We start from the raw sequence: 20,002 nt of genomic DNA on the forward strand, positions 1-20,002 counted from the left end.
TATTTTGGGGATATTATGTAATTTTTCTTGTATTAGTAGAGTAATGGAATTATTTCTGAAGAGATATTCTGTTAGAAATAAAATAAATTACTTCAAGTCTCTTTTTATTCTCTGGTTGCATTGTTAATTCCATTTTGTTTCCAAGGTGGGACGCTGAGAATTTATGCAGACAGTTTAAAACCAAATATACCATACAAGACAATCCTGCTGTCCACTACAGATACTGCAGACTTTGCAGTTGTTGAAGCCCTGGAAAAATATGGTCTGGAAAAAGAAAATCCCAAGGATTATTGTATTGCTCGTGTAAGTTACTAAAAGACAATCCTCTCATATTTCATATTTGGTTGGTTTTTGTTTCTAGCAGTAGCTTCTAAACTAAATAGAATGACTTGATTAGTTCCATGACTAACTTTTTTTTTCCTCCCCTAAATCTAACAGCCTCAGGAATTGTGAAGTGACATGTCAGGTTTTTTGTTTTTAAAACTTTAATCTTGCAATCATACTAAATTACTGCTTTCTATATAGAAAAACATTAATACTGAAAATGGCATATTTCTTCATTTGGCACTGTGGCTTTATACCACTAAGTGTGCTGATGATTCACAGATGTATAAACTAATAGTTCATCCTGTGGATACCTAAATTTGTGTACAAAGCTATTTCCCTGAACTAAGAGTGTCCACTCAGAAGTGGAAGTGCTGAGGTGAGCTCCACTGTAAAAGGTGTATGTTGTGTACTGTTTCCTCAAACCTTGCAGTGGTAGCTGACCCTCATTACAAATTACAAAAGATTGAAGTAACCCTCTTCTTTTCAGAATTTAATTGTTTTAGGAGCTCTAAATGAATTGCATAGAATTGTTGTTTCTTAGAGGTGTGGCTTTAATCAAAAAGTCCCATGGGCAGTACTGATAAACGATTACAAACTTCTGACCATGTTGTGTTCTCAGGGAGAACAGTGAGGCTTGAAAATACTGATCCTTGTTTGAGTCTAGTGTTTGATTACATTTTTGACTGTAACTTATCTAATAAACTTGCATTTTTTGCTCCTTAAAATGTAGAAAAAATGGGGAAAAAGTTTCTCATGATATTGTATCCGTATTAGGTACAGCAGAGGCATTGAGGCTGAATTTGGAAGATAGTTTTGCTTCAGTCTGTTTAGTTCAGACTTATTATGAAGTATTATGAAATCTTTGAATATTAGGGAATTTATTAGGGACTGATTGCACCTTTACCTAGGAAACTGTTGCGAGTTACTCTTTTTGTAGTGGTAGTGTTCCCTCTTGCTTCCTATTTTCTGATCTTGTGTGAGGATGTTTAATGTAGATTTTGTCTGGCGAATGTTGCTTTGATCTTGGGAAAAGTTATTGAAGTCTTTGCTGCAAAAGAAATTGTTTTACGTTAGTTTTTTGGGAAGCACTTCTGGAACATATTTTGTATTTTCCGAGTAAGACATCTTCATACAGTCAGTTCCTGAACTGATATAAATTATGTGCTTATGTTTACATTTGGTATACGAGTGGTCGTCACTGACTAATAGCAGATCAGTTTTTATAACTCTTAAGTGTAGCAGACCTTATTTGCTGACAGTAAGTTGTTGTAGTTGGCTAAAATTTGCTTGGCCATCCTGTGCTGATACAGTGCTTGGCTTTTAATATGATAGTTCTTCTTTTATTAATAAAGTTGAGTATTTTAAATCTAGATTTTAAAATTGCTTTTTTGCCAGATATTTTATGAAGTTGCTTTCCTTGCTTGAAATATTAAAAAAGCCGATAATTAACCTGATGTGTCTTTAATCATGGTTCTCTTTTTTTGGAAACTCGCAAATGCACCACTGAATTGGTTCAATGGCACGCTCCTTTATATTGAAGTCTCATAGCTGTTCTCTGGCCCTGGTGTATGCCTTTTGCCCCTGTTCTTCTGACACTTTACAGTATTCTGTGTAAGACAGATCCTGCACATGTTCCTATTCTTTACATTTTGTTGAGTTCAGCTATTATCAGTGGAACATATAACTTCAGTTTCTTACTGGTTGGGATTTTGAAACATTTTGTTCTCTTTGAGTCCAGGTGAGTGTCATCTTTGAAGATTTAAGCAGTTGAATTTACTTAACTATTAAGATGAATTTTAAGTTAGAGGACAAAACATTTATAAGGCTGTGTAAGTACCTGTAATAAAGATGACTCCTGAAGTTTCAGCTGAAAGATAAACATTGTAAGACCTTTTCATAACATTTCTGACAACTTTTATTGTAAATGGCACTTTCCTATTGGTTATTTGCTTTCATACATTGGTTTGCAGTGTATCAGCCTGTACCCTTATGCCGACTTCTAAAGTGCTCTTCTGTGTAAGCAAGTACACACCAGTTTGTTCCAATGTGTGTTTTGTTTGCTTCAGTTTGCTTGATTTGAGTTTCCCTGAATAATATGGGGTTCACTGCACATCTCTGAAGATGTCAAATTAATTAGACAATCTTCCAAGCTACCTGTGCATATTCACTTGGGGCATTAGACTTCAGGCATGCAGCAAAACAGTTAACTCTTGAAAGCAGAATCTTGATTAGACTTTTGTTTTTAGAATGCATTTATTTTTTACTTGAGGGTAAGGCATTAATAACTTTTTGTAATGTCAAGCAAAAATACGCATTTCATGGTGAGTAGTTTTATTGGTGAATAGTTTTTTTAAGTAATAGTTGTTACAGACATAAGGCATTAAGTATTTTAGCAAGATCCATTGCAGGGGTTTTGTGGGTTTTTTTTGTGTTGTCGCTGCTGTTGTTTTGTTAGGCTTTTTTGGTTTGTTTTAGTAGGGGGATGTGCAAAGCCTGTGTTCCCAGTTTGTAAGGAAGATTGTAGATTAATTAATTACAATTAGCAGATGTACTCAAAATAAACAGTAGATATGAGGGTTTTTACTTAAAAAACATTAAAATGACAGAAGAGCTTGTTGAAGACCTGTTACAGCATGGGGTTTTTCTTGTGTGAGACTTTTACTATGGACGGGTCTGATCGCTTGATCTCTATATATTACTTATCACAGGGGGCTTTATACTCCCTTACTTGTTTATTCCAACAAATGCTTTGGAACTTAAGTCCAAAGTTGCTATGGTCTTCATTTAAATTTTCTTAGCTTGTATTTTCTGCATGTTTCTCTGCATTTTAAATTAATAAATATAGAATGGAATGACTTTATGATAATTTATATATACTTAAGAGTAGACTCGTGATGAAGCAGAGTGTATTTTGTCTAATTCTCAGTTTTGTGTTTGGTTCAGTTTATAGACTGCTTCCAAAACTTGTGATATTAGGCTGGTTTGACCCATCTCTGTTGCAGAAATCAGTGAAATGTCTGTGCTTGATCTCAGCAGCCTGTATAGATGAAAATTCACAAAAGCATATTTTAGTGCATCTCTTTTGAAAAACTCAAGCAAATCTCTACCCCTAAGCCAAAACCCAGGCATTACATAGACTTGTTACCATGCTTTTCCATTATTCTGCAATGTAGGAATTCCAGTTTTGTGGGTGGCACTGAGGCAGCATTTGCCTAAACCAGAGGTGTTTTCTAAAATGGCATCATAACGATTAGAAGCCTCCTGGCCTGCAGGAGCTCACATGCGTGGTGTTTTGTATCTTCCTACAGGTTAGGTCACAGACCTTTTTAAAGTGAGGTATGTCTGAGTTACCAGCTCATGCTTCCTAAGAGATGAGGGGAATGGTGACTGGCAGGGAGGATGAGGGGAGCAGTGCTTGTCTATTTCACCATTGCTGCCCTTAAACCCAGCGCTGAGTACCAGTGCTTATCCAAGTTCCATGGTAGAAGTAGTATCAGGTTCAAATAGCACCTGTGCATTTGTATCTCCTCTGTTCCTCTGGCTTCACTGCATTTGGTTTTTCTTAGGTTTCCTTCCCAGTTCAGTATTGGTCAGCTTCTGGTATGCATGTATTTCTTGCATTGTAACTGGTTACCTTCTGTGTCAAGGGCTTTGGAATTTTGAGATTGTTACTTGTTGAATATAGCTTTAAACACAGTGTTAACCTAATTATCCTGTAGGTATAATTGATTTTAAAATCTGAGATGTGAAATAGAGTGGCTTGGCAAGATAAGATTTGACTGTAGATGTGTTTCTGTTTCCCTCTGGTTTATACAATTTAATGTTTTCCTTCTTTTATAATATTTTGTCTATTTGAAAATCTAATTAAAGATAATTTAATTAGTCCTATGTTTAGCCCAGTTTTGCATAGAAAATGTTTTAGAGATTACATACTTTTGATCTTAAATGTACTTGTTTCCTGCTTGGAAGAAGATGAAAGGATGTTTGAGGTGGATCTGTGGGAACTTGGTTAACACAGAAAAGGGTGTGGAAAGGAGGGAACAAATGAGAGTGGAAAGTTTCTAGAGGGCTGCAGCATAGAAGGATGCTGTAGCCAATGGCTGCATCACTTCAGAAGGTCTTATCTTGGTCGTAGTTCAGAGATGGAAATAATTTGGAGTAGTTTGTTTAAAATAGAACTGTCTATGAATTTAAATAACATTGTTAGGATTACAAATGTGGGAGTACAATGTATTTTATTTTATTTTTTGATTCAGCTTTGAAAGATCTGTCTTTAATAACTGTAATACTGCCTGTCATTGTTACTTGTTCTTGATTGCTGCGGGGAGCAGTATTGCATGAAATTACAGGCTGTGTCTCCTTTAAGATCAGATTTCATGAATCAAGGTTTCCCCCTTCCTCTGCCTTGTGAGGATATAGCTGTAAAAGGTAGGAACAGTCTGTAGTTCTGTTCCAAAAGGGTTTTGTTTCTTCCTCAGAGCTAGGCAGCATGAAGCAATTGTTTGAAATACTCCAGTTGTGCCCTTAGTCCCTTCTGTAGACCAGGTAAATTTAGGGGAAGACAAGGATGCAGGAGGTATGACATAGTCTTTGTCAGCTTGTTGTGTCTTTTCTAAAGATACAGATATGTTGTGTTAGCAGAATGGCATTAGCAAAATGAAAGGCTGATTCCAATGTGTGAAATAAAAATGGAAAGTTCAGTTTTGGTTTTTGACTATCATCTCCACAGATTTTTTTTTTTTTCTTTTTTTGTCTTAGCTGATGAGAAATTGGAATGATTTTTTCTTACTGAAAGATGATCTTGTCTACTTTAAGCATAACTTGATTTTCTTTGCTTTTTAGACTTACTTGGTGTTCTGGGAAGTGTGATTTAACCTGTAGCAAGAGGCAAGAGAGGAGAATTAGAAAATCTTGGAAAACAAAATGCATTCCAAGTTACTGAATTCTTTGGCCTTATCTCTTGTTATAAACAACATGTGCAAAGAAAGTAATCAGAGGATATAACCCTGAATGTTCTAATTGTCCACTAATGGCTCTGAAAACTGATTAATTCTTTTTTAGGTCGTGCTGCCTCCTGGTGCTCAGCACTCTGATGATAAAGGTGCTAAAGAAACTATTCTTGATGATGATGAGTGTCCACTGCAGATATTCAGGGAGTGGCCTAGTGATAAAGGTATGTCCAAAAACCTTTAAGGTATTTTTGTGCCTTGGGTTGTAAGCCATGTTGTGGATCCTCTGTAAAGGAAGAAGTTCTAACATATATTCCAGCGTGTTTTGGTTTTGGGCACTTAAAATACTAGGGAGTATTAGAGTTATTTACTGTTTCATTATACACTGTTTGTAATATTACATAATTAGGTAGTAGAAAGGTTTTGCATTTTATCCTAAAGTTTCTAAATTATTCACTATACTGAAAAATTAAAGAAGTGACAGGAATTTAGTAAGCTGAAAGTAATCCTATGGGACACTTTGCAGATTAACAGATGTTGGTTGTGTGTTTATTCACTGGCAGTGTGACTCAAACGATGTATAATGCTGTGTTTTAGGAGTACTGGTCTTCCAGTTGAAAAGGCGGCCTCCTGATTATGTCCCAAAGAAAACCAGGAAGATAACTGATGGAAAGCCATTAAAGGGGAAGGAAAGAGTTGACGGGTCTGGCTATGGCTCTTGTCTTCCTCCTGAGAAACTACCATACCTGGTAGAATTAAGCCCAGGTAGAATTCTGGTTATTTAATAATCTAAATTGCATTATTATATAGTCATTTGGATTTTTCAAAAATAAGACTTTCTTTGTAAGCACAAGGAAGTTGATGTGGCAGGAAGTCTATGCCACATGATTTGTTTTTCTGATGTCAGATTCTGAATTGGAGCTAACTAAAGGTAGAGCTGTGTATTGCTGTAATATCAAAATCTTAGCAGCAAATGTTTGGAGTGAAAAAAGGGGAGAAATTATTTACTAACCTTAAATCTGATTTGCTTTGCATTCACAAGTACACTGTAGCATATCTGGTATTTGACAGTGCCATACATGGAAAAACCACATGTTTGAACATGATAAGAACATGAATTTTTAAATCAAACTTAGATGTTAAGCATTTTTCAGCCTATATGGAACTTTCAAATCACTGGCAAGGCTGAGTTTTATTTTGTCATATTTGGAACTCTCTGGGCTTTGTGGTAATTTGCAATTAATTTTATGATCTAGGACAGCCAGGAGGGATTGATTGTGTATAGCACAACTACTGATAAAACATACACAACTTATGCTCTTAATATCTATCGTCCTTATGTTTATAGATTTGGATAAGGACTTCCATTTTTTGGTGATTGACTTATATACATCTCTTTTTCCTATTAAGTGTAACTTGAATACGCTCAGATATTCAAGTAAATGTTACTGTTTGAAGTCTGCTGGTGTTCCTTTTGGGAAGCAAGGTTGGCAATTGGTGCTGAAACCTTTGCTTGATCAGAACTTCAAAAAAAAGGTTAAATTTATGGTCAAAGAGGGTGGGGGTTTTGTTTGTTTATTTTAAATCCAGATGAAATTATCAGTACACAGAATATATGAAATGTACTATCATGTTCTACAGGTTGAGGTTTGGTTTGCATGTTAATATTTTGGGTTCTTTAGTAGTACTGTTGATTTCTTTTCTTGTTCTCTTTGTGGGATGTAGTGCTTAGTATTAAAATGTTGTGCTCTGGCAGGGGCGAGAGACGCCCATTAACGGAGAGAGTAAACCCAGTCTGAAGTGCCGCAGGTGTCAGCGCTGTGTGCTGAGCTTCACACATTGCCTGTGGGACTGACCTATTGTTCGTGTTTTTCTTCTAACAGCTTGTTGTCACTTCTCTAAACAATAAGGATTGTTTCATTCAGTAGCTTTGTAGTACTGATGTCTTTATATTCTACACAGTTTCTAAAATTGAAAGAGTTAATAAGCTTCATCCTTACAAATTGAATAGGTGTTGTCTGGCTACGGTTTCACCCTTTCCTGTCTTTTCTTTTCTTGCCCTCCTCCGCATGTTCTGCATGGTATCTGTTCTGCTGGTGCTGCCTTCACCTGGGTCCTCTGCATGTGTTTCTAACCCCAGGGAGAAGGAATCACTTTGCCTACTACAACTATCACGCTTACGAAGGTAATGCTGTATTTGATACTGTTCTCTCATTAGTCACTAAAAACTTCTCCGACTGTAAATCTTGTGTTTCTTTATGACAAATGAAGGACTATCTTATTTGTCTTAAGGGTTTTTTTCCAAGGGACTGCTTCTGTGAAGTAGTTATCTGTTTTGTCAGCTGCCATGTAATTATTTGATCTGCGAAAAAATATCAGATAAATCATGAATGTACTGTTACCCAAAGAGTTCAACCTTGGAGCTATGGTTAACAGCTAAATTTCAGAGGGTGGTGTACAAGCAGTGTTGTAGTAGAACTAAAAAGTTCTTTGATCCATCTGTTTGCAGAATTCATAGTTAAAACATGTATTGGGTAAATGGCATGGAACTTAACTGTGCTTTTCAGTGTTTGACTGTATTGATCCAGTGGATGAAATCTGTGATGACTTTTATGTGAAATAGTGTTTGGACCCCTGGGAAAATGACCTCAGTTTCTACTCCCTGGTATTCCATGGTGTCCTTTGGTATTTCTGCTGCCTGGTTTGTGGTATTGTCTAACATTAGTGGTGTATGTCAAAGATTTAGCACTTCAGACAGTAGAGACTTGTTCAGTTTTTTCTGTAGTGTTTGAAATTGATAGCCTAATGTACAAATTGTTATGGATCTTTAATTCTTCTTAGAGTGTAGAGTAATGTGCAGATGTGTTCTGGTTTGACCAAATAGACAAGAATACAAAGCCATTTTCTTTTCATTGTGAAATGTGTACCAAAATATTTTTTCCTTTTCTTACATTTTTTTCTTGTTTCCTCACTTTATTTCCTGGACTGCTATAGAAGAACTGCATGTGGTTTTCAGTGTTGCTCACCCTTTCCTTTATGATTATGGAGTGATTTATGATTGTGGAGTACCATACTGGGGTTTGAAGAACTGTATTCAAACTTGAATCCAGTGCTCAGTTATGTGAATTGAATTCAGACTTCTATTTCCATTAACATTGTTATTCTAGAGAGCAGAAAGTTTTCATTGAGTGTGCTGAACTAAAAAGCATGGATGGGCTCTGCAGGAACACTTGACCATTAACTAGGAAGATTGAAATTTGGTTACATGTCACTGGAAAAAAAAAATAGTTTTTTAAATCTTTATCTCAGTGTGTGAAAAAGAGGTCTTCATACTCTGGAGTTAGACTGTGTCTTTGGAAAAAAAATCACTTTAGGATACTTGAATTTATTACAGAAGTAACTCCAGTAGAAATGTCCTCCTGTCAAAACAGTGGCTGTTTATGTTTTTGCAGGAGGACGTAGCAGACTCGCTTTCATGCCCTGTGCAATTGCACAAATTTAGGAAGTTTGCTAGTGAAGTGTGTCCAGTTTTTCCACTTCTCCACAGCTGCTGATGTTGCTGTTTGTACGACTGTTTCATTGACTTCTGAAGATTAGATTCTGTATGGTAGAGGATGCATTTCAGTAGCTTGTGGCTGTAAATGTGGCAGTCAGCAATTGTCTCTGTACCCACGTCATGTGAATGAACCATTAAACTGAGATGAATCTGATAGTAATAGAAGTGACATTCAGCAGCACTTTGAATGGCTGATTCTGTCTGTATTATCTATGAATATGGCTTTTGATGACTTCAGGGATGTTAATAACTTCAGTTGTTCAATCATAATTATTTAAAGGCTAAGAAAAATGGCAAACCCCCATTTTTTTAGATGTGAGCCTCAGATCCTACAAGCCTGAAATTAAAATTACAAAGCACAAATAAAAAATAAAAAGGCAAACCCATAAGGCTTTTTCCCTGCTTCAGCACAAAAAAGAGCAACCTTGAGCTGTAGAACAGATAGCAGTGGGAGATGTGGAGGACATGTAGCTATAACAGCTTGGAAAGAGGAATTGCAGGAGGCTGGAGAAGTTGGAAAGCCTTAGCCAGGGTGTTTCCCTGGCCAACCTTCTTTCTGGGAACAGAACTGCAGTACGGCATGTGTAACACTTTTGCACATTACCTTTGTTGTCTGTTACAATAAAAAAATGTTTACTATTGGCTCTTTCTGCTGGCAGTACACATCTCGTCTGAACTTTGATAGTAGAATTATCTCCTGAATTCAGCATGGTATTTCAGATCTGCCCAACCATCTCCTAAGCTTATTAGTTTTTAAACTCTTAGTAGTCAGCCACTTGTACAGGAAATGTGCTTTGCAAATGTAAATTTAACTAATTTTAACTCAATAGGTAAAGTCCATTGTGTGGCCATTTTTGTTAAACTTTGGGCTTATTTGTTTCCTCTGAGCTGATCTTCATCATTTGGTTCAGTCTGGTGCTAAGTCAATACTATTTCCCAGCATTGTTTCAAGCATTGGACTAGTGAAATCAATTGAAGTTATAATTTTCAAAGTGGTGTATGATTCACCTTTTAGTGGTGAACTAACACATTTAAAACATATATGAAGGGTGGCCTGTCTTGGTTTTTTCTAGTGCTTAAAAAATACACATTTGTGTTGCAAACCACTGACTTGATGTGCTTATGGTGACTATTCACTCCTGTTCACTACAGAGTTTTTTATAACATTACTGTTTGAAGTGTGGATGGTGACTCTTAGGTGCATAAACCAAGTAATGAAATCTGTTTGTATTGTGTCCTTTGCTAAGATCAGCCTTCATGGACTGTCATGGCTTGGGGAGTAGGGCCTTTGCCCCAGGTATGGCAGAATGGGTATCCTGCTGTAGTGAGTTATAAGGAAGACATTCCAAATACCATTTAGGTGAGGTTCCAGCTGTTGACAAACAGGAAATACGGTTGTCCTGGGGTGACTGTTATGATACTGTGTTCTCTATTGTTTACACTGTAGTATAGCACAACCTTCCTTCCCTCCTGCATCCCTCCCTTAGATCAAAAAGGCCTTTCATTCTTCTTAGGATTTGTTGTAATTATCTTCAAGATTAAGATACCTTTTTCTGTAGAAATTGGCTTTTATTGCTGATGGAATATAAAAAATAACCCAAATAACTTTGAGTAACTCCTTAAAATTTTCTCCTTTTTGTGGGGAGAAAAAATTGCATTTGTATCTAGTACTGTGGTTTTAATACAAGGTGTTTTTCTAGTCACAATGGACACTGCAGAGAATTTGCCTCAGCAGAAACACTGTGATACTAAAATACATTTCTTGAGTGAGAGCACGCACACACACACGTGGGTGCCACTTTTACCAAACTAGGATGTGGGTAGGAGGAGAAAATACTTGACTTTTGGATTCCTAAAAAATAAATGAAAGAGCTACTCTAGGTTTTGATGTGTAAATTGTGGGGAGACATAATAAAAATTTATGGAATTTGGTGTAAGCAGCCAAATGCATTCAGTAATCTATTACATGTCTGCATTTAGGGATACTGAAGATGCAGCCATGTAATTTCTGATTTAGCATTGTTAAGTATTTAAAATTGCACACAATTCAAATTGCTGAAGACATTCTACTAGCATTATCTCTTCTGGGTTACAATGATATTAAATGTATGCCTCTCTAAGACTCAAATACAGGGATTTAATAAAAGGTTTATGCCTCTACCTGAAAGATGTTTGAGGGGTGAGTGGTGTTATGATTAGTGCTTCTTTTGTGGTGGATGACATACTAATGCTATGATAGTGTTTCTGTGTTCAGTAGCTGCATATTACTATAGTATCAGCACTTAACTTCAGTATTTACAGTACCAGTCTATGGTCTAACTGTGCCTGGTGTCTTTATGTCCCAATATCATCCCATCCAATCTGGGAGAAGCTTATTAATTCCACTTCATGGTTAAGTGGTTTGCATTCTGATTTTAATAAACAGATATTGGTAGTAATGCTGGGAGTCTACAGCTATATTTATGGAGCTTCTGTTTATATTGACTCCACTTAAAAATTTGAAGATGACTAGGAGCCTAGTGCAGACCGTATCAATGTATGTGCCATGGCTTTAATAACATTCTCTAACACTTTTTTGGGGATGATTCAAAATCATTGTTCATTTCCATAGGTAAGCCAATTGTTGTCTTGCAGCCTCTCTTTTTTACAGCTTTGCTTTGGAGAGGGGATTGGAGTGAAGTCAGAAATGACAGTATTACTTCAGTTTCCACCAGTATTTAAAAGTTGTAGGATTTTTTGGGAAGTGGGGAGGATTTATATGTATGCCGAAACCCATTTATGTTAGCCTGTGAAGGCACCAGCTAAATTGTGTACACTTCGTATGTCCAGTGGATTTTGTGAAATTTTATTCTATTTGAACAGTATGTATTTCTGAAGAGAGTAGGAAGTTGGACTTTATTTTTTACCTCATTTTCTGAGAGGTAAAAATATAGGTCAATGGAACTATAAAGATAAGGCCAGAAGTGCTAAAGTCCTATATACTAAGACTAAAGCTCTCACAGGTAAACATTTTGTGAGATTGTCTTTTAATGTTGCTCTATTTCAGTATCTGATGAATTAGAAACAGTTTGGTGTGTGGACCACTTGACAGTAGATATAGCTGATAATGTGTACTTTAGTAAGATCCATAGATATTACTAATGTAGGGATTTGCAGGTGTTTTATTTTCTTAATCTTCTAAACCCATACTGGTATACCCATATAGAATCTTAGAGATTTACAAAAACTGTTGTGTTGCTTAAACTACTAAGGAAATAGAGAAGGTTTTTCAGAGTATGTTCAGAATAGTAGTTCTTGATTACTTTGTTCTTTGCATTTGTAGAAAAGAGCTGCTCCAAGTAGGATTTCTCTACTTTCAGTGTTCTTACATTACGAGGAACAATCAAGTTCCCAACAATCTTGAAAGAATGTCACCCAGGTTTTCCTTTTTTTTTTGAACACTGCTATTCTGAACTAAGTTGAGGTGATAAAGAAATACTGTGTGAACATTTGACCTTTATCAACTTGCAAATTAATATTTGTTGCTTGCTGTACAGATGGTTCTGACTCCAGAGATAAGCCAAAGCTTTATCGTCTACAATTAAGTGTCACTGAAGTTGGAACTGAAAAATTTGATGACAATTCCATTCAGGTACAGAAAAAAGCAGATTCATATTACAGTACAGATCTGATCTCTGGTGTGTTATATGTAATTGTGGAAACTAATAAAATATTCTGTGAATACCTGTCAGAGCTCGAAGGGTAAAATATTGCTGCAGTTTTGTGTTAATGGTCATTATCTGTTTTAATTTACTTCCACTCTTGATTTAAGAGAAGGATTTTGTTATTATATTAAAGTTTTTTATTAGTTAAGGGGTTTATTATTTAAAATGAGGTTTTCCTTTATGTAACTGGATCAAATGATGCATATCAGTGTTTTTGTAATTGCTTAATGACTTTCAAGTCCTAGTCTTAATCTCTTTGAGGCAAGATTTTTTAAGAGTATGAAACAAGCATATTTGTATGAAGCTCATGCCGGGGAGTCTCTTACAGCACCCTGGGTCCATGTCAGTGCAGTTAGTTGATTTATAATTACTTGCGTTGCAAGATTTCATATAAAACAGCAAGAGGAAGAAAACAGTATATGACCAAAAGAGTGAAAAATTTTTCATCAAGGGATGTCTGCTGGACATGTTAGTTAATGTGTGTTTTATTGTTTTTGTTGCATTGAATAATGAAGTGAAACTCACTGATTTTAGTACCACTCATCTTTGTTAAATTCATAATCAAAATTAAATTTCTAGTTTGTAAATAGGGTAAGCTATATCTTAGTCTTTTTTTTTTTATTTCTGCTGCAGTGTAATTTAATTCATTCTATGTTAATTAATTTTATTCCCAGTTGTTTGGTCCAGGAATTCAGCCTCATCACTGTGACCTCACTAATATGGATGGAGTTGTTACTGTTACCCCGAGAAGCATTGATGCTGAAACCTATGTGGAAGGTCAGCGTATTTCAGAAACCACCATGCTGCAAAGTGGAATGAAGGTTCAGTTTGGGTCTTCTCATGTGTTTAAGTTTGTGGATCCTACTCAGGACCATATTATTTCCAAAAGATCTACTGATGCAAGTCTTATGGTCAAAGGTCCAAGACACAAGACTGGGTGAGTAAGATTTAGTTTCTTCCTCCTGAGGTTAGAAGGGGGGCCTTGGGAAAAAAAAGAGAATGAGAGCATTATAAATGGCCAGTGACTAGAGTGTGAACTCATTTAAAGTGTTAAGTATATAATTTTAATACTTGAGCTCCACCTTGTGATTTTATGTAGGATTAGCAAGTGTCTTGTTTGAGTACTTCATAATGAAAAAGTTTTCCTCATGCTCACTTCTGTGTGAAAAACACTATAATGCGTTATTTTCCTGTATTTCACAGTTCACCTAAGCTCCAGGAAAAGTCAAGAATTTGCTGAATATTTTCAGAGAGTCTGGTTTTTGTTTTTTCTCGGATTATAACTTTCACAATTCCACTAAAAGGAATTGGAAATGACGTAATCATGAAATGAGACTGTGAAGACAGGGAACTATATAACAATATAACAACAACTTCTTATAGCGTGATTACTTACCCTCTAGTTTCTGTGTTGCAAGGACTAGCAGTCTGGAAGTCCACCCTGTTGTTTTTCATTCATGTTTGTCATGGGGGCATAATAAAAATACTGATCACAGATATAGTGACTCGTAGGAGTGCAAGTGTTTGTTCAATGGCTATAAAAATATTCAGAAGAAGCAATCTTAAAATCAGTTTGTATTGCAGGGGAAAAAACCAACATTCTGTCTTCTCTGGGTCCAAATGAGGCTACTATTGTTAATATACACATTCTTGTATAATGCCATTTAGAAAAGTAACAAATTGGCTTGGAGATGAGTGAGAGAAAGATACCTAGGAAAAGAAGCTTATCTGCTGAGTTAATATAGATGCATGCTTTAAACATTTTCATTTTTTCTCCACTTCATTTTCATATGGAAGGACACTATGCTTTTTGTAGGCCCTGTCTGCAGGAAGACTTCCAGCCATGTGGCTGTCATGTAATATTCTCGCTGAAATCTTGAGTTCATTCTGCATTTAGCCTGCAGATAAATAAATAAGTGCTCTTGGGGGTTTACAGTCAACTGGAAAGCACTGTATTACTGCAGAGCTTTATCTGGACAGTAAAATCTATGGCAAAGGGCTGTTGCAGCTTGAACAATCAAATATTTTTTAAAATCTTTGGACTAAGGAGATAGTAATATGTATTACTATGATTTATGAATTATTTACATTATGTTGTACATTTAATACTAAAGAGCTGAGAAAAAAATTGTAGCTAGTCTACTGTAGTGAATACAATGCCATGAACATGTTTTATGTGTATTATTTTTATGTGTATTTATGTTTTCTCGCTTGACTGGGAGGAAATTAGCTAAGAATCTGTTTTTGCAAATGAAATTCTGTATAAATATTTTTAGAATTATTAGTATAAAGAACTATTGCAGTATTAAAAAAAGTTAGTATTAACTGGACTCATGGTATAACCCTTGAATTTTAATTTATTAATTTTAGTTACTTTGTTCCTTGTTTGTTAAATGTTTAACGATACCATTTCTAAAACATACTGGAAATGTTATCTTGCTTATAGAGCTGTCCAGGAAACCACATTTGATCTGGAGGGAGATATTCACAGTGGAACAGCATTACCAGCAAGCAAGGTACTGTATTATGACTAAGTTAGCAATAAATAAGGGCATGTATAAGTTAAATCAAAATTACAACATCAGTAGTATTTGGGGAAGTGTGGCCAATTCATCAGTCTCGCCAGCCATTTTTTCCTTGTGGATGGGCTCAGATATCACGTGCCTTGTTATTTTAGTTTTGGGGTTTTTTTTCCCCAAAACCCTTTTGTTTCAGTTTGTATTGGCACTGGGCGTGCATCTCATGTCAAGAATAGTAACATTTTTTAGAAAGGGAAACTCTCCAAACCTGAAGTAGTTCCTCCCCAATTTGACTTATGGAAAGCAGATTACATTCGGTAGAGATTCTTGTTAGAACTGGTACATTGTTACCTTGTGTGTGTAGCATATGGCTGTTGTCATGTGTGATGGGGTAAATAAATGTTTTATATAAAATGTGAAAAGGTGTTCAATTTTAATTTAACTAGGCTTTTAAAATTTAATGGATGTGACTGTAGACTTCAATAGAGCTCCTGTACACACACTGACTAAGCAAACTGTCTCTGCAGTCATAAACATTTTATGAGGTGATAATATTTTCTTGCTTTCTTTCTGCACTTTTTGTTACTAGATTTTGTGTCAGAATTGCATTTTCCAGGAGCAAACAAATAGAGTAAATGACACAATGGTTAATGTCTTACTTGCTATGATCACATGCCTCAGATGAAATGAGAGAATGAATTATTTCAGCAGTATGAGATGTAGTAATCTTCCCAGAAATGTATTCTCTTTTATGTTTTATTTCTACCATTACAAAACTGAAATATTTGTAAATATTTAGTGGCATTAATACAGCAGTGTAGGTATTAATAACTCTGATAGCTTTTGAATGTATTTTTAGTCTTGTTTTCTTACCACAGTCTTTTGATTCAGTTTCTCTACTTTCTTTGTAGCTTTGTGATAGTGCTTTCTCTTATCTTGTATGTGTTCTTTACCTACTTCTGATAAGAATTTATTTAGTGATATTTTAGAAGGAGGAACAGAAACTTTGTAAACTAATAAAATGGCTTAAAATTTCTCAGAATAAGAGTTTCTGGCTTTATTATATAGCATACTTCATATCCTATTCACAGTCATTAGAAAAATACTTCTAGTGGACCTAGGGATTAATGGAAAAAGTTTAGTTTCTTTTTTAGTTGTACTGTTTGAGAATGTGTACGACATCTTGTTAAATCACTGATGAATCACTCATTTTCTAACGTTTGCTCTCTTCTAAGTTTGCTTTTCTGTTTGGAAAAGGGGTAACAGTAAGTTTAATGAAAGTTCTCTGAGATGTGGTGGTGAAAAGTGATTTAGTTCAAACCCTTGTTTTGAGATGCACTTGTTGGCAGGTTTTCCTATGTCGAAGCAAATTATTTAGTCCTAGAAATTTCTTATGAAATGTTGAAACACTTCATATTTTACTGATGTCCTGTTTTCAATTCCTTATGCTGAAAATAATTTCTATTTATTTTGCTGCTTAAAGCAACATGTTTGCCCCATTCCTGATAGGGTTTGATTGAATTAGAAATCATAAATTAAAAGCTTCCTATTAAGGAGCATGGGACACCAAAAGAGAACAAATTAAGTGTTACATAAAAAAATAACACAGTTTGAATTGCCCCTTCTTGTGTTGGAAATTTTGTACTGCCTGGCAGATCAGACTTTCCTTAAAATCAGGATAAATTATGTTACAGATCAGTAGTGTAAGCACTTGGAACTATTGCAGGAGCAGAGTCGGGGAGCATGGCCAGTTTTAAATTTGTAAATATATTTAACTTTGTCTCTTACCTAAAGTTTTAATTCCCAACTCATTCTTATTTTGTGGTAGCTATGCAACTTTTTATTAAAGATATTAGAAAGCTACATTATAAATTCTAGCAGTGCATTAACAAAGAGCTGCTCCTAGCTGGCCTTTGTTTGTTGAATTGGAAGCAGGCTCTTCAGTGCTTCACTGTGGTGAAAACGCCTGCTGAGCTGTCGCTCTCTGTGCCATACTCCCCTCTTCTGTTTCCCCATCTATTTTCAAGCCTCAGACTGACACTTCATTTTAGTGGTGTTAGGCACAAATACTGGCTAATGTAGTGCTTGCATGCTAAGCACCTGTCCCGCTGTTTTGAATTAGAGCACCAGCAGGCTGGACGGTGACAGGACATCATCCGCATCCAGCACAGCCGAGCGAGGAATGGTGAAGCCGATGATTAGAATAGACCAGCAGGATTACCGCAGACAGGACAGCAGGTAGGAAACGTGGGATCCATTACTTCTCAGAATCCAAAAAACAGATATGTTTTTCCCATAGATCAAGCACTGCACTAAAGTATTTTAAATGATCCGGTTTTCCCCTATGGAAAATGAGAGTTCCTTTGAGATCTCGCCCCAAGTAAACCCTAGGATTAACAACCAAAGCAAAAAACTTCACCATGCTTAAAAAAATCCAAAAAACTAATCTTTTGCTTCAGTAATCTGTTATTTGTGGTTCTCTTTTTATAAAGTCAGGCTGATAGTCATGTCACATTGTTGATTTGTTGTTAGGCATGTCATATGAAATGTCTTCAATAACAAAAGTACAACTACTTAAAATTTTCATTTGTCAGTGGCAAGTTAATGTGATTTACTCTGGAAAGTGAAATAACCAGGTCATTGCTATGTCTACTGTGCTGCTGTCAGCAGGTGTGGAGTCTCTGTCCTTGAAGGTACTTAAAACCTGACTGGACAGGGTAGTGAGCAACTTGCTCTTGTTGACCTTGTTTTGAGCAGGGAAGTTGGATCAGATGATCTCTAGTGTCTCCTATCCCACCTCAGCAAATCAGTGATTATGTGAATAGAAATTTTTTTCAAATTTTTCAAAAAATACAAGATTGTATTGCTGTCTACATAAATCAACTTTTAAATTTAGGTGAACAGCTATGATAAATGGATGAAAGGTAAGGTAAATGTGCTTCAGGGTTAAAAAGTGCAGCGATCCAATTTGTAGAGCTTGCAGTATGAAGCTTTTTGTACCTTTAAATTGATTTATTATTCACTAGAGAGAAAAGAGAATTCAGAGATATGAGTGGCAGGAAAAAAATACAACCAAAAAAGGGCAGAAAATTGTGCTTCCACTTGAACTTGAATGTTCCATAGCAGGGACATCTTCTAAATACTTCCAGTGAAGTTAGACCAGAATGCAACTCAGTTCTACTCTGCGCTCTGTTGTTAGAGTGCCTTTTCATCTTCAGATTCTTTTTTAGAATTTTATTAAGGTTGTGAAGATTTAACTCCTTCTTGAATTACTAGTATTTTAACTGTAATTTTCCTCATAAAAGATGAACAGAACTTCTTTCTGAGCTTTTTATAGCCTGTCAGAAGTTTTTGAGGTTTCTGCTGTTAATATTCCTTGATCTGTGCATCTGTATCTGTAGGAAGATTATTAAAATACTATGAAGAGGATTATCTTGTGCTGTATTTCAAAAATGCAGAGCCATCTGTGAGCTGTATCTTGGCTTCATTTTGTTGGGTTTTTTTTAACTTCTTAAATTCCTTCTAAAGAGAAGAATTTATTTTTAAATTGCTAGTCTTTACAAGGGCTTTTTCACCATCGTTCCTGTGTGCAGAAAGTATTTTTAGAGGCATCTAGATCACACTTAAATTTGTAATAACTACAACCTCAGAGATCTTCATTGCCAGCCCTGACATTGATATTTTATTAATGTACATGTCTTACATGTTTGTAGTATGTATTGTGTAAATAGTCATGTTTATCTAAATACAGCACTTCTATCATGTGCTGTTTCTCAGATTCGTTCACAGTGTTTATGAGATTGACAAATTAGCAAAGTCATGATGTCAGATTAGGACTGACAAACTGGGCAATGGGTTGCCTGACTACACGGAATTCTTCCCTTTTGTGGATGTATTTTGTGGACCTTTAGTTAGGTTTCCTCTGGGATACTCTGGTCTCTTTTTATGAACTCTAAGGACAGTAATTGTGAACTGCTTTGTTAGTATGAAAAACCAAAAATTCTTCACTGGCAAGCTCCAGGTTTTTGTTACTGTACAACTTCCGCCCACACTAAATGTTCTTGTGGGTAGTCTTTGTGTGCTCATCACTGCTCTCTAAAGGTGAATAGTAAGATAAATAAGAGTTTCTTCCAATAATACACTGAATGGGTTGAAGACCAAAGATTAGAACTTGGCTGCCATGATTTTTCATTTCTAGAAAGAAAAATAATTGAGATTTGAGATCATAACTCCAGTTTACTTACTGGGTATGGTTGTTCTGATTGAAATGTGATTCTTGGAAATGAAACATAATGACTATTTAGTTAAGGACTGTGGTCATACATGCTCACTAGATAACTGACACTACAATTAGCATGAGCAAGCATATAATAAAAATGAGAAAAGAGAAGATATTTTTTTGCCTTGGATACCTTTCAGGAGTTCTTCAAGATGTGTTTGGTTGGAAATAAGTATGATATGTAAGTGGTGTTAACTGACTGCAGACGCTTACCTGATTCCTAGCTTTAACATGCCTTAAAAAATTTATACATACCTAGTATGCTGACTAAAACAATCACACAATGGTGTTTCATTTTTTTGTGCAGTTTATCAGAGACAATCTAGGAGAATACAGAAATAGCAGGAAAATGTATTACTGCTCTGAATGCAATTTTAAAGTGTAATATTATCTGACACTATACTAAGAGAGAAGGCAACCCTTAATCAATATTTTATGTCCCTCCTAAACCTAACTAGACTTTCAGACTGGTTTAGCTCAGAGAATTTCATCACCACAGAGAGGCTGTATAAGAGCAATAGCACAAAGACAATATATACTTAAAATGTATCCAATAAAATGTGCTATCATATCAGAAGCACAGAGAATTGCTTCAACTTAGATTTCTAATGTGCAGAGCATAATTACAGAGTATTTCTTTTGCATGTTCTTTGGGGAAGGTGGAAGAT

At 35.7% G+C, this 20,002-nt stretch overlaps 1 protein-coding gene across 25 annotated transcripts in view; it reads left to right on the top strand.

Annotated features, from left to right (window-relative positions):
- AFDN (afadin, adherens junction formation factor) overlaps window positions 1-20,002 on the top strand; it is a 119,206-nt gene that overhangs the window by 38,731 nt on the left and 60,473 nt on the right. For 21 of the 25 annotated variants that reach the window (XR_005604267.1, XM_039569699.1, XM_039569711.1 and 18 more), the window contains exons 6-13: window positions 146-303; window positions 5,389-5,500; window positions 5,874-6,041; window positions 7,417-7,461; window positions 12,369-12,463; window positions 13,211-13,473; window positions 14,983-15,052; window positions 17,178-17,293. Coding sequence is in view for 24 of the 25 variants with exons in the window: in XM_039569699.1 (XP_039425633.1) it covers window positions 146-303; window positions 5,389-5,500; window positions 5,874-6,041; window positions 7,417-7,461; window positions 12,369-12,463; window positions 13,211-13,473; window positions 14,983-15,052; window positions 17,178-17,293 (1,027 nt within the window). In the remaining variant the exon portion in view is untranslated. The remainder of the gene's footprint in view (window positions 1-145; window positions 304-5,388; window positions 5,501-5,873; window positions 6,042-7,416; window positions 7,462-12,368; window positions 12,464-13,210; window positions 13,474-14,982; window positions 15,053-17,177; window positions 17,294-20,002) is intronic. The other 4 variants (XM_039569708.1, XM_039569717.1, XM_039569710.1 and 1 more) reach the window with 1 other exon arrangement.

The sequence above is a fragment of the Corvus cornix genome, chromosome 3, assembly GCF_000738735.6.
Source record: "Corvus cornix cornix isolate S_Up_H32 chromosome 3, ASM73873v5, whole genome shotgun sequence".
Taxonomy (NCBI): Eukaryota; Metazoa; Chordata; class Aves; order Passeriformes; family Corvidae; genus Corvus; species Corvus cornix.